At 44.7% G+C, this 15,734-nt stretch overlaps 1 protein-coding gene across 2 annotated transcripts in view; it reads left to right on the plus strand.

Moving 5' to 3' along the window:
• The window catches only part of ptgfrnb (prostaglandin F2 receptor inhibitor b), a 46,057-nt gene that overhangs the window by 21,188 nt on the left and 9,135 nt on the right, over positions 1-15,734 (plus strand). Inside the window, exons 6-11 of one of the 2 annotated variants that reach the window (XM_035150071.2) lie at positions 576-722; positions 821-981; positions 1,145-1,265; positions 1,954-2,173; positions 2,254-2,441; positions 6,529-6,648. In XM_035150071.2, coding sequence (XP_035005962.2) covers positions 576-722; positions 821-981; positions 1,145-1,265; positions 1,954-2,173; positions 2,254-2,441; positions 6,529-6,648 — 957 coding nt within the window. The remainder of the gene's footprint in view (positions 1-575; positions 723-820; positions 982-1,144; positions 1,266-1,953; positions 2,174-2,253; positions 2,442-6,528; positions 6,649-15,734) is intronic. The other variant, XM_035150072.2, reaches the window with a different exon arrangement.

Raw genomic sequence — 15,734 nt, forward strand, 5'->3', positions numbered from 1 at the left:
TGTGACGTCCAGCTGACATCACGCAGAAACCCGTCCTTTGCCAAACACACACTCATGCACACACTTTGTATGTATAGCGTTTAATCTGGGTGTGTGTTGGTCGGTGGCAGGTACTGGCACGTCGACACACTAATAACACACCAGTAACTGCTTTTATATGTGTGTGTGTGTGGCTCAGATGCCTCACTGTTAGGCAAGTGGTAATCTTTTGTGTGTGTTTCCTGTTTATTGATGTGTAAAGGTGCAATCTGGATGTCTAACTGAGAGAACCTGCCTCCCCACCTACTGTACACACTCGCGCGCGCACACACACACACACCCTATTAACACTGACGCACACCTCATCTCACACTGTTAACAGTGTTATTTCAGGTCTATTTTTGTGGCCTGGCTCTGTCACACAGCTCTATTTAAGGACTGAACCACTGAAAGGAAAAAGCAGGATTCACTGTGGATTCGTCTGGTGATTCTGTGTAAAGTGTCTAAGATCCCGTTCGGATGCGAGTCATTTCTAAAAGTTTAAACTGCATAATGAAAAATAGTAAGTTTCCATCTCTCTTGTTGTTTCTTCCCAGAGCCGAGCTACACGCTGACCCTTGAACCGGCCGTGAACCCCCAGGTGACAGCTGAACCCACAGAGCTGGCTTGCCTCGTCACCAACATTACCCACGTACCCCTGGGAGGCCGACTGGGCATCACCTGGGAACACACCGCGCTTCCAGGTACTTTTTTTTTTTTTTACCTCAGCTGGTTTTCTAAATCTTTAATAGAATTGCCATGAAACATTTTTAGACTCTTTCATCTGTCCGATCTCCTGCAGGAGTAGGGGGTGATGCCAAGACCTCGCATCACATCGGCTCCCTGGACGGAAGTGGCAACCTGCTGCCGGGGGCCATGTACTCCGACCGGCTGAAGAGCGGCGCCATGTCTCTGACCAGAGTCCAGCCGAACACGTTCAAACTGCGAATCCTCCGCACTCAGGTGGGAAAACTCAAACGAAGAGTGGCAGACAGAAACATTTGTGATTTCAATATTTACCGATATTTGACAGTTTAATGGGAATAAACATAATCCTATCTTCTAACAGTGAAACCAGCAACTCTGTGACGTCTATGACTGACTAGTTTTCACTTTTGCTTTGCAGGAGATCGACATGGGCCAGTATTCCTGCACCGTGTCTGCGTGGAGCGCCAGCAGCCAGGGTGATATGGTGAAGATCACGGAGCACAAGAGCTCGCCGGTGACTGTACAATGGGATACCAAACGTAAGGAAGAACCAAAAAATCAAATACACACATAAGAATTCAACGCAAATCAGAAAAGCATGGTAGATTGATGAATTTCTAATAACACGATTTGTACTAAACATTACAACAAACTACACAGGCTCTAGTTTATTAATGCATAATGGACTTCTTCAACTTTTACTTTTGTTTCTCTCTAATCGTTCCTTGTCTCTGCACGTAACATGCAACCTGCTACTCAAGGTCGTATTCTGCGATTTAACGAGTCACTTGTGGGAGAGATAAAAAAAAAAAGGAATTAAGCATTAACTCACATTTATGATTTTTTTTTTTTTAAACTCCAACCAGTCAGAGCAACCCCGCTGTTACATTTTATGAATAAGCTCTAATGTCTAGATGTGGTTTCCAGACTTCACAGGAAAAATCCCTCCTCACAACAACAGACCTCTCGTTGTCTTTTTCACAACACGCACACAAACATGTCTCTATTTCAGTCGCACACGCTGAACTTGCTGCCCTCAGTTAATTGAGCCATGATGTAACTCTATTGCTCTCCGTGTATGTGAGCCTGTTTGAATCAGTGTAATCGCCTATCACTTCCTGTCAGCCTGTCGGGGATTTCCTCACCTCCTGACACCGCGGTGGGATGAATGATGTCCTTGTCAAAGTCGTTTTCGCCGATTAATCGACGGGCCGGTTGTGTTTTCAGGTCCGTCTCTGAACGTCGTGGCCAAACGTGTCCGTGAAGCCTCAGTGGGAGGGGCTACCTTCGAGATGAGCTGCACCGTGACCACTGAGAACCTCGGGGAGGCCGGCTACTCGGTGCTCATCCAATCGCAGGAGAGCCTGGAGGGCAACGTGAGAACCATCATGACTCTCAGCCCCGATAATGTGGTGCAGCACGGAGGAGCCACAGACCCCAACAGGAGGTATATACCTACAACAATCTATACATTCACATTTTAACAATGTACTGGTGTCTGCTTACATCTCTCTTCTGTCCACTCAGAGACAGTTTAGTTCTGGCGAAGTCCGGCCCGGCAGAGTTCCGCTTTCGCCTCGCTGGTGTCCAGCTGTCCGACAGAGGTTTCTACTGGTGTGACATCACAGCGTGGACGAAACAGCAGCCGGGACAAACTTGGACCAAAGCTACGAGCGCCGAGTCGAACAAAGTCAGGATCGACTTCCAAGAAAATGGTGGGTCCGCGCACGTTTTTCTGGTCTTTTGTCGTGACTGCAGAGGCTCATGGGTAATGCTTCAAAGTAAACCTCCACATGTGAATTTAAAACGGAAAAACCACTTAAAGAACCTTTTGTTGCCCACTTTACTCCCTTTATGTCAAAGTTAAATATTGTCACTGAGCTGTATTAGTGTTTCTAAATGTCTCTTTACTTCACCACTGAAGTTTCCTCTCACTTGTTTTTAATGCCGTTGGTTTCGTTTAATGAGTTTTCCTGAAATCAGGCTTTGCACAAAGAGCATGACAAAAGACCAAATATTGAGGAACTACTTTCTAACACTGCGGCGGGATTCATGATTAATTTAAAGCCGTTTTACTAATTCAAATCATTTCTTCTGAGCAAATACTGGCGACTAAATATGTGTTAAGTCCCTGCAATTACCCTGGAAATCCTGGAGTAAACGTCTATAAATAGAAATATTTAGCACTTCTGTTCACACATACACTCACATCCTCCACCCACACACAGTTAATGATAAGCAACATAAATTCCCTAATAACGCTCAAAGATAAAGATGCATGTACACAAACACACCTTAAGCCCTTTAACGCCCACCACAGCCACTGGCCTACTTAACTTACTTTGATCTGACTGGGAAGTGCGAGACAGGAGAAGGAAAAACAAGGAGCGTCAGACGGGAAGCGGAGGAAGAGGAGGGAGGTGACAACGAGGAGGAAGAGAAAGCGAGGGGCAGCGGCGATGTGGAAGGAGGAGGGGGGTACGAAAGGTAGAAAAGAGGAAGAAGAGACAATTTAAGGAGGGAGATGTGAAAGAAGGAAGGAAACATGAGGAACCTCATCAACAAATCTGATTAAAGAGAAGACCAATAACGAACTTGGAGCTTGTTAGCTTAGCATAAAGACTGGAAACAGACACACACACACACACACACACCAGCACCTTATAAAGTTCCCTAATTAACACATTCTCACTTTTATCATATCGCTTTTAAATCTCAAATAATATCAGATGGACATTTTATGTGTATGGCTCCTCTTTTTCATCCTGAGATATTTGCTTTCTTCAACTTTTATTCTGACATTTGACTTGGCGGGGGCGCTGGCTGAAAGAGCAACTGACTCGGACGTTTGCATTTTCACATACAAGGACGGTGCAGTGAGAAGGAAAGACGGCAGCGAGGAGGCTGAAGACGATCTGTCTTTCTCTGGGGAGGACAGGAGCCCTTGAGCATAACTTCCTCTTTCGCCGTCTCTCTCGCTTGCTGTTTTTTTCCTCCCCCGTTCTCTCCGCCATCCTTTCACTCTCTCTCACCCCCACTGTCTCCCTCCCTCCCTCCCTCCTTCTCTGGGACATCTTCAAAGTGAAGCCCTTTGGCCAATCAGCCAGCTGCAGAGATCTGCACCGCTGCTTTTCTTTTCTCTCTCTGCTTGCTTGCGTGCGTGCGTGCGTGCGTGCGTGCGTGTGTGTGTGTGTGTGTCCAAGTCTAACATTTTGAGTTGACCCCACACAGTGCAATACCCCTACACACACACACACACACACACACTCTCTGACAGCGTTAAAGCTTCAAGCTGGGCAGTTTTTGCAAGAACCCCTTATGCTTGCCTTAGGGGACAGAAGCTGTGTGTGTGTGTGTGTGTGTGTGTGTGTGTGTGTTTCGAGCACATGCACGCTGGCAACTGGCATGCCTCCCAAGGTTCCAGCTGTATCTTGAATGTTTCAGACGTGTTGTGGTGTTGCAGCCTGTACGGGGATCTTCTGCGAGGACATATGTGGAAATGCAAAGTCTCACCGGTACATTTACTGTTAAATAATTAAGTGTTTAAGTGATTTTTTTTTTAACGGTAGAACAGCAACATACATATGGTGTAGCCGCGGGAAAAATGCAACCTCATCAACCGGGATTTAAATCGAGCCATTGATAAATATGTAAAAAAGTTAAATTCTGTATTTTTTACAACCTGGATCTGATTTTAAAGTCCATAGTTCTGTCATATAATCTAAACCACTTAGTTGAAAATGACAAAAGCTGGAGGTGTAATCCAAATAATTTGACTTGGCCACCTTCGGATTTGACTGAGTGAGGATTCCCGATGGGTCCAGACGGGCCGGGCCGGGGTTGCACGGAATTTTTAAATTCTATTCGGGTCCGGTTACGTTCCCCTGGGCTATCTACTTGATTTTTCATGCTGCACGTGTCGGACCAAAAATTGCAGTCCGAGCTGCACTCAGCTGTAGATGTACAGTGTTTTCTCTTTAAATTTTCATTTCCAAGTAACTGGTTTACATAATTAAGCAGACGGGACAGATTCAGTGCTGAAATTGGTGCATAAATATCAGAACAATAACCAAACAAAAGACCCACATTGTAAAAGAAAAGTCATTTCATTCACTTCATTTATCTTCAGCCTTTGAAATGGAGCAATGATGCAGTTTGAGTATTTATTGTAGGAGTTAATGAATTCTGCATCGCTCATCGTTGAGACTAATGAGACAACGCAGCTTTGGAAGTGGTTTCAAACACTGAAATTAAAGACACTATTTAAGACGTTATTCTTCAGTGACGTGAAGTACAGCAGTCGACGGGTTTAAAGTGATCTTCACGGACTTTACGTCCCTAAACATCCTGAAGTTGTTTGGGGAGGGGGTGCTGCAGGACGCTCGCAGCAGTTTACAGTAAACATGGTCCTGTAATGGTCGGAGACTTAAAAGAAACAACTCTAGTTGTAGAAAGTGAAGAGAACAGAAATAAATTAGTTTCTAAACATGCTGGTGACGATTAAAAAAACCCCTCAAAGTAAATAAATGTTCCCTCTAAGAAGCAACTATGGATATTTGTTAATAGACTGAATTTATAAAGTGGTTTTCTAGCTTTCAAATTGCTTAAAGGCTCATTAATGCTCAACGTAAGGTACAAATATGGATATTCTGTCCGTACTCGTGGGCAAGTTAGGCTTCAGTGTCTTGCCCAAGGACACTTCGTCATACACGCTGAGGGAGTCTGGGAAAAACCCACAACCCTCTGATCAGTGGACGTCCGGCTCTACCTTCCGGGCCGCAGCAGCCCAGATGTAAATATCGGCTGCGTGACTCATTTGGAGACTGAACCCTCTAAAGTGTTTCTTGAATGCTCCTGTTTGACTGATTGACTCACTTACAGCTCGCCGAGAGGCCGAGGCCGAACGAGCATGTTTTATATCCGTCCGCATGCCGTTTACGAGCACGTGCATTTTACAGCGCTTTGCTCGCACATGACAGTGTGAGTAATGCGGCGTTCTTGGCCGGGGAATAAAACTGTCAGAACAACTTAAATGTTACCAGAGAAACTATCCACACACAGGAAACCACAATAACATGGCTGCGGCGACTTTTACACCCTTAAACAAACTGACTTGATGTCATCAATTTGTTCATTTCATGTTTTACAGACGAGAGAACAATATGAGGAGCTTTTTAGTAGCATCCCAGGCTGGTTTGCTAACACTATGACTTCTGCATGAGAGAGAAGCTACATTCTTGCTTGACTTCCATGATCGCCAAAAAGCGAGCGAAGGGGCGAATAAAACATTCCTCGTGGCTTCACGTGTGGTTAATCTTACCGGAAAATAAACATCAGTGTGACGAGAACTACCTCATTTGGGTCCTTGTCCATTCTGCTAACGCGGAGGAGGCAGGTTTTATGAGCTATACTGCGGACCACACATATCTTATTGATAAACTTCTCCGTAACCGCTGACTGTATGTGAACGTGTTACCAGCTCGCGTTCTTTAATCTATTTATATCGACACCACAGCTGGTTTCTCTTTGTTGACGTCCACACATCACATCGAATCACACGTCGCGACTTTAAAGCAGCGTTTGCCATCTGAAAGCTCGAGAACTCTTTTCTCCCTGGAAGCTCACATCCACATCCAGCGCTCCTCGGGGACATGAAAGCAGAATTACAGTGTGCGCAGGTTGAAAAGCGGCCTGTGTTTAAACGAGTCCTTCTCATCTCACTCAGTTTCTCTGATGTTTGCTGCCTGCGTCCAATGTGTTTGTGGAATAAAGCTGATTTCAGCTCATGTGCTTCTGTTGCAGGCCCGTCCTTCACCATCGCCATCCAATCAGACGACACCAGTGTTTATCCGTCGAGAACAGCCAAGATGGAGTGCTCGCTCAGCGTCTCTGGATCCTCACCAAAGACCGGTGCGACACAAAGTACAGTACACGCACACACACACACACAGAGGTAGACAACACAGAGATGTTACACTACAAATCACAATCACTCACTGTCTGTCTTTCTCTTGTGTTGTCTGAACTTTTCATTTTCTTTTACACACAAAATGTAAATGTAGCTACACACACACACACACACACACACTAATACACACTCTCACACACACTCTTTGTACTTGTTCTGCACCTGCCAACCTGTCAGCCGCGCTGCTAATAAGAATGATGTGACTCCTGCATTTCAAATAGTTGTACAGATGAAAAATATGCTTTGTCTCACTCATGCTCTTGTTAACACACACACACACACACACACACACACACACACACACACACACACACACACACACACACACACACACACACACACACACACACACACACACACACGACTACTGTAAATGCTTTTGTTTTCTTAACTGTGTGTGTTTGCCACTGGAAACACTGGTGATACATTTTGCGAGAATTGTGAGAATAGTAACGCTTCCATTCTAAACCGTATTATTCTCAGATCGCGGTTGCTTCTAATTAGATTAATGTAGAAATAACAGGTTAAAAAACATGATTATTTTCACTGCAGGTAAATTTAAACACCCCTGAGTAATAAAAATTCCTTCTTTGAAAATGTTGCTTAACTATTAGCAGCTAAATATACTTAAAGCTGCACTAATCAATATTTTTAAACCAACAATGGATCATTTTAGATTTAGAGTTAAAAAAATGTTGCCTGCCTTTTAAAAAAATATATATATTTGCAGTGTAACTCGACCTCTCCTCCCCTCTTCTCTCCATTAATCTATTCTTCCCTCTCTCAACCCCCCACCCCACTATGCAAACACCCATCCATCTTCTGTCCTCCCTCCTCCTCTTCCTCGTCGCTCCATACCCTTTAACTCAAACGTGTCGCATGACGTCGCTCAACACCGCCCTCTCTCCATCTGTCACCATTTCTTTCCCTCCTTTTCCTCTCTGTGCATCTTTCTTTTACCGTCCAACATGTGTTTTCAACCTTTCGTCCACATAGGGAGCAGATAAGGCACATTGCAGACGTCCTCCCTCATTGTGTGTGTGTGTGTGTGTGTGTGTGTGTGTGTGTGTGTGTGTGTGTGTGTGTGTGTGTGTGTGTGTGTGTGTGTGTGTGTGTGTGTGTGTGTGTGTGTGTGTGTGTGTGTGTGTGTGTGTGTGTGTGGTTATTTGGAAATAATTGTGCAAACACATGCAGAGTGGAACACCGTCTCCTGCAGTGTTCGGACATATGCGAGCACATTTCTTTGCACCTGTGTCTTCGCAGCAGTGCGCTTGTGTACATATGCATGCCTGCCTGTAATGTATGCCCATACATAAACACTTAACAGTGAAACGCTGCAGGGATTGGTGCGTTGGAGGTTGTGGAGCGTGTGCGCACAGACAGCTGCACCATGGGAAGAAACCCCCCCCCCACACCCTCAGTATCACAGCTGAGAGCAGAGTTCCGCATGAACATGCTCACTACAGGAAGGAAGAAAAGACAGAAGCAATTCATGAATATATTGTGTGATTATTGTTATTTTTAGCACCGAACACATTGTTTATAGAAGTTGTGTAAGTTTTATATTCCAACCTATAGTTACAGGTGTCCTGAAACTATAGGTTACGATAACGAGTACCAGTCCGATGCTGAAAAAGACCAGAAATAAATGAACGTAGGAAAACACGACGCCCTTCAAAACTGATGCCTTGCATACTGTGCACACCACGTTTTACCTGGGGACGTTTTTTTCAAACCAAACGTTCCAGGAACTATGGAACCAAAGATCTTTATTGTCATTAAACTCGGGAACAATGACATTTTAAGGAACTAACCTTAGGAACCAAACTGTTATCTCATTTCCTCATTCATCTCAATCTGAGACTATTGCAACAACTTTTGAGTATCTGAAGTGCGTAGGAGCACAGGGTTTGGTTCATTGTGTACTTAACACAGCTGCACACTGACTGCAGTGTATTACATGTGTTTGCCAGCTGGACAGTAAAACCTGCATCGCGTGTTTGCTTTGATGCTTTTTCATGTTATTTTATGATGTTTTAATTTCTGTTGAGGAAAAACCAATCTTGCAGGATTTAGATTGTCTCTCTTAATGTTAGTTCTGCTGCGGTTTCATCCAATAGGGTTCAGCGGTTTACCTGCAAAGAGCCAACAGAGGAACAGGGCGGGGGGTTGGTGGGACCCTCTTATGCATTTGTGCCCAGAGGCACATTGTCAATACAATCTGAGGCATTTGGTTTTATTGTTGTTGTTTAGTTTTTTTCTCTAGAAATGTGTTGCTTGACATAGAATTAATTATAAGGTCTATAAATACACATGTGAAGGAAAAGGCTGCCGGGTTTTAAATGTTTCTTTATCAACAAATATCCTTAACAGAGTTTGTTTGTCTGTCTTGTAAATCTGTTAAAACGGCTCACATATATACAGTTTGGTTTTTAAAGTAAGCTCAGTGAATTTCCTTAAGAGTAGGTGACTGCAGCAGGATGGTTAATGTGGGACTGACTTCAAATGAACCGCGGAGCTCGTGTTTATGATACATGTGAGGGAACGGGTCACCCACTGCAACAGTGCTGATGTGTATTTAACAGTTGTTGTTTTTCTGTACAACGGTGGAGCTCGGCGGCGCAGAGCGATTTAGATATTCAGTTTCTCAGACAAGGCCGTGCACAGAGAGCGACAGTGTCACGAGTGTGAACGACGACAGCAGGTTAATAGACCAATTAGCAAACTGGTATCGAGTGACGTGTCAACAAAGGTGCGGCGCTGACGTGTCGGCCAACGGCCAAAACTTCACTTCCTCTGGGGCACTTAGAACACACACACACACACAGAGACTTTTGTTGGGTGTAACAGCATATTCCACACCTTTGTCCCTTCATGTATTCTTACATTCTGTGTGTGTATAAATAAGTGGTAGATTGCCTCCTACTTCACCTTTTGTAGCTCATTGTTCTGACACAATAAGGCAGCTTCAGGAATTGTGTGTGTGTGTGTGTGTGTGTGTGTGTGTGTGTGTGTGTGTGTGTGTGTGTGTGTGTGTGTGTGTGTGTGTGTGTGTGTGTGTGTGTGTGTGTGTGTGTGTGTGTGTGTGTGTGTGTGTGTGTGTGTGTGTGTGTGTGTGTGCTCTCCTGTTGCAGCTTGTATTTATGATGGGCGAAACACACTCGCACATAAAATATGCCTCATTATTCCTCTCTTCTTAGTCAGGCTGCTGCTTTAGCCTTTTATTAGCGATGCCGTTGACCCACAGGTAAATACAGTGTGTTTATGTGTGTGACCTACAAGCGACTGCAGCTGTGGTACAAGGAGCATTTCCAAAGCGACTGCCTGTATGGAACCTATATGACGCTGTGGGGGACAGTGACTGAAATGTCTGAGATAAATCAGAGGCTAGGCAGGGTTATTCCAAACATCCATCTCTTCCTATGGGATTCTGATGCGTTCCCAGGCCAGATGGGATGTGTAGTGTCGTGTGTGTGTTCCCCCCCCCCCAGCGAGTTCTGGGTCTACCCCTGGGTCTCCTCCCGGTTGAGTGTGCCTGATAAACCACTTATGGAAGACAGCCAGGAGGCATCGTGATAAATCGCCCGAACCACCTCAACTGGCGCCTATCGACGTGAAGGAGCAGCGGCTCTACTCTGAGCTCCTTGTCCGACCTCCTCACGCTACCAGAGCTGAGCCGAGCCACCGAACGAGTTTGTCTAATTGTGTCACTAACTATTACCATGGTTTGTTCCTCACTAACACTGAGGCCCAGTCATATCGGTCACGGGGTCATTGGCTGAGCTCGTCCGACCGTCCGTCACTAGAACGAGCTGATGCGACATTTGCATATTGTTGGTTGCAAACGAGACATTGAATCTCGTTAACGTCTAAGTCGCACTTCGCAGTTTGACACATCGCTACCCTCGGGCAGCAGCTGGTCGACAGAGGCTCACATGAGATTTGTTGCTTTCAGTTCACATTAATTGTTTCTCCTGTCGTCACTTCGTTCACGCCGGAAGTGAATGTGGGAAAAATATGTCAAGTCTGCAGCACCTTGGTTAATGAAGAGTTGATGTCAAGAGCCGTCCTCGACGTTAACTGGATCAGTGTTGTCATTTAGCAAAATAAGTGAGTAAATATAATTTGAACACATGTGATGTTGTCGCTATTTTCTTGACCCTGTGTTACATTTTGCCTCGCTGTTGTTTGAGCGTGCTGCGGCGTGCAGACGCACAGCGTTCATTACCCCTGGAATGACTGGCATGTTATTGCAGTCATGGAAGTGTGTGTTAGTGCGACGCTGCACACTTGAAAAATCAGTGGTGGAGGGATGACATCACCGTTACAGATATTTGTCTCTCTCTCTTTTGAAGCTGAAACTGACAGTTTGGGGCTTTTCAATGCATTGGTGTGTGTGTGTTTTTTTCTGTCGCTGCTCTGAAATTCTCTTGTTAAAATAACAGCGCACCATTCAGCTCCTGCAGCGAGGAAATAAAGCTTTGTTCCCCACTGGCTCACAAACACACAAACACACACACACGCACACATATACATGTTTTTTTCCTTTTAGCCTCCAAAGAATGCATCAGCCAAACAGGAAAAGGAAACCGTGAGGCAAGATTCCATCTTGATTCCGTGTAAAGGAACAACAATCTCTAAAGTAGAGATTCACATGAGCTGCGTTCAGACGTGCACAGAAGTCCACACATTTTTCTGATCATTTTCCAGAGCTGCTGTATGTGAGGACACAAATGTCCGAGTCAGTTGCTCCAGAGCTTTTCCTTTTGCAAGACCTCAGCGTTTCCCACAGAATTCGTTCAATCTATAGCAGTAACGGGGGTGCACATGCACGAAGGTCACCCTCACGTGCAACAGATGCTGAGTGACAGGTACACAAGCTTAAGAGAGCTGCAATGCATGAAACAACAGCAGCTGAAGCTATGAGGTCTGACTGTGTGGATGGTAAAAACGTTCGGACCATAGTGTTGGCATGCGGCAATGGGAAACGTGCTGCTCTACCCAGTCGCCACCCCCTGTCTGACCAGTGTCTTGTTTCATATTTCCTTGGGTTTTACACGTTTTAGCAAACAACTTGCTGCTGATTTTCTATTCTTAGAGCCGCACACACCCCTGGAGACGCTTGGTTTTTTTTCCCAGTAATATCATTCATTCCTTTGTGCTAATAGAGGCTGTGCAATCATGGCGTCCTGTGCAATTCATTTCAGTTTGAGTGGAGATTTTAACCTGATTATGTTGCAACAAGTGAGTTCATTTTGAATATAGCTCGCTGTTAATTCCCCAGAAACAGTTAATGAAGTGAGTCACTTTCTGTCATCACCTCACCACTTCATCTTCTTCGCTCTCCAACCTCCTTTCATCCCTCTCTCCCCTCTTCAGCTACTCTTCCTCATCCTCCTCGGTACAATTCGCTCTTTTTTCCCTCCTCTCTCGTCGCTCTTTTCAGGAAAACGCTGCACGCCGTTCTCCAGCCACTCTTCCCCCATTTACTGCCTCCTCCATTCACTCCTCTTTCCACTTTAACAATCTGGTTTTCGCTCCCTCCACTTCCCTCACTCCCACTTCTCTCCATCTATTCGCCAACTATTCTTCCCCTACCTCGTTCTGTCTCCGCGGCTGGCTAACGGAGCGTGAGATTGGCTAATTAACGGCTGCCTGTCGGCCTTGGAAAGACAGCTGGGTAATTTGGTGAGTGCGGAGGGGAGAGAGGGGGCTGAAGAGAGACCGAGGAGGGAATGAGCGGTAGAGGAGCCAAAACAGGAGAGAGACGGACGTATCGTTATATTTACCATAAGATTTATGTTTGCCAGGTGTTAATCACCTGCTCCTGTGCTTTTAAAGGAGCAGGTGAGCACCTCACTAAAATGTGACCGGTAATTGCTTCACTTCCTTGTCAGCTATCATGCCTGAAAATCAGCTGCAGATGTTGGGATATGAAGATGCAGGCAGAACTTGTCATTTGACAGTTATTTGATATTGGCTCCACACGAGTTAAATCAATCAAAGCTGCTTTAGTAAACACAACATTGATTGAGGTGTTTTGTTTTGTGGCTTCAGAGCTGCACCAGTACTGGGAGTCTAGATCCAAGACGTGACTCAGGAATTCTTCCCAAAATGCACCCTGTTTTTCTGGGAGAAATACCAGCAGGGTTTCTGAACATGTGTACACTAGTCTCTCGTGTGTGTGTGTGTGTGTGTGTGTGTGTGTGTGTGTGTGTGTGTGTGTGTGTGTGTGTGTGTGTGTGTGTGTGTGTGTGTGTGTGTGTGTGTGTGTGTGTGTGTGTGTGTGTGTGTGTGTGTGTGTGTGTGTGTGTGTGTGTGAACTACACACCTTTCATTTGTAGCTTTTTGTCACACATTCCATAGATGACGCGATTACCGGTTTCACAGTATGACGTGGTCAAATTCCTGACGGTTACTTGTACGATTAATGTTTAATTACAGTGATGACTTGGTTGATTCTGTCCAGATACTGTCGACCTTTGATTAATAATACAAATTACTATAAATGTATCGGTAATTTTTGAACATTTACAGCACATTGTAGCAATTCTGACGTAAAACTGATTACTAATATATAATTATATGACAATTATATATGACTCTATAATCTGAATTGTTTGCAGACTTTAACTCTAGAAAATTGCACGCAGATGAGTTTGCCTTTTTACATCTGAAGGACTAAGCAGGAAAATGTCCATATTTGAGTTATAGTGGGAAAAAACACTTTCTGTCCTTGTTTCATTCCAAACGAACTTGGATGCATGAAATAAACATTCAGTTAAAAGTTTCAGGGAACTTATTCACTAGTTATTTATTCATTTGTTGTCAAAAACAATCATTTTTGAATATTCAGTGGCCTCCAGATGACAGCCTCAAGTACCTCTTCTTCTCAGGTTCACTATAAATCTGAACTGCTCGGGATGTTTATCCTGTTGTGAATAAGTAAAGCGAACGGTTGCCATCCCAACTGAAAGACGGATACGGGGGAGTGGTGTATAAGCAGGAAGGTGAGAGAAAGAGGAGAGGAAAGGACGGGGTGACAGTAAAACACAAATTGAAAATGTTGAGCAGATAGAAAGGCAGAGCGGCGCCATCATTTTCACTCCATTAGGTCTTCAGTTAAATGAGAATGGGAGCGAAGATGCAGCTTTAAAGGAATCCGAAAGAAATTGAGGATTTTAGGGGGATAAGATTTGTTCAGGTAATAAAGGTACATTTTTGCTTCCTTTCCGTATGAAAAGATACGTAAGTACGTCCTTTATGTTGGCATGGTTATAAGCAATACGTCCTCTAGAGGGCAGCACAGAGACGAGGTTACCTGTCAACAAACAAAAGGAGGTGGTGATAATAGGTGCGTTCAAGATGGACGCCGGCTGCCGACTCGCTCCTGTGATGTTTTAAGGTCACGATATTTTCAATAATTTTTACCAATAATAAAAATTTTTGGGACTACACATTTTTGATATGAAACTATAATAGTAGATAGATAAAAAATAACTGCATTTAACATACAACCCATACAAATGGATTTCTCTCTGCTTTTTTAAAGATTTAAAATCGGATATCTTTTAAAATGTTTGTAATTACCTGCTAAAATCTGCCCTCGTGAATCTGCAACCAGAACATGACACATCTCCAGTAACATTTGCATTTATTTACCAGAGGTCGTATTAAGCAGCGCGGCGAGTAACGAGGGAAACTTTGCTTCCCAGTTGCTTTGTTTCTGCGCGACTTGATAAGTGTTTTTATAGTGTTTAGTATTCCACTCTACTAGTGCTGTGCTGTGCTTTATGGAGCAGAGAACACACACACACACACTTTCATTAGAAGCACTGGTGGTAATTGTGTGTGTGTGTGTTTCAGGCACTTCAACGCCTTGGACTCTCCTCCAGGGATTAATCCAGAGAAATCCAATCAGACCGTCTTCATTTCCACAGACAGCCATTTTAGTTTTAGTAGCTCAGACAGGAGCCAGATATTCTATTAGAGATGCACTGTAGTTCCTCCGCTGCCATCCAATCACCACAATGTAGCGCCACCGCCACCTCCACCAACCCGCCGCTCCCGCTCATTGAAGCTGCCGCGCCTAAACCTGCGTTGTTAGTCATGAGGCTGACACAGTGGTGAAGCTGGTGTTGTCTTCCATTAATGAGCCGACTCATTACGGCCGCCGGAAACTTTTGACAGCTGATTTTCACTTAACACAGACGCTTTGCCGTAACTCTGCCGTTCAAATTTTATGTACAAGGTTAATATTCTATATTTTTCTCATGTCAACAATGAAAAAACGGTTAAAAGCTCTGGAGCATAGAGCTGCATCCTCATACCAGCATACCAGGAACAATGTTGCTTTAAAATGTATTTGTTAGTGTTAACATTTCTGAGGATCACCGAGACGAGGCCTCTCACACAGGCTGCATCACATCGTGTGGACATTGCTTGATTTGCCGTGGGGTTGGGTTAAGAGTTCAGTATGTTTAACTGATCACGTCTAACGGCGGACGTGTTTATAGCTGTTCTGGAAAAGCCAAACACAACGGCGAGGTGAAGAACCTTCCGTCACAGGCCGCGCCCCAACTGCGTCTCTCGTGATATTTGTGTGTTTATGTGGTCTTGTACGAATAGACACACATTTCCACACGCGAGATGTGGTGATTGGAAAAAATGAGAAAAGACTCACTGAGGCCTTATGCTGGATGTCACATTGTGTAGCAGTGATTACTTGTTGTGGACAGATAATCACACATTCATCCTCTAAATGCAATGACATTCTGAATTGGAGAAAACGACAAAGCAACGATCACACGTCTGGAGCAACACGCACACTTCTCTATGGATCCTGGTTTAGCTGCACAGTGCACACAGAGCCTGTAGCTTATGAGGTGACTGTTGGGTGGGAGTCAGCGAGTTCATGGGGTCGTACACGGGGGGTAGAGAGGTCCTTTTTGGGGGGAGGGCGGCTGCATGTCTACGTTCAGCAGAGCAACAGCTGTGGGCAAGTGTGAGTCAGCCCGCCGGTGACGGATCAGATACTCCC

The sequence above is a fragment of the Hippoglossus stenolepis genome, chromosome 24 (assembly GCF_022539355.2).
Source record: "Hippoglossus stenolepis isolate QCI-W04-F060 chromosome 24, HSTE1.2, whole genome shotgun sequence".
Lineage (NCBI taxonomy): Eukaryota > Metazoa > Chordata > Actinopteri > Pleuronectiformes > Pleuronectidae > Hippoglossus > Hippoglossus stenolepis.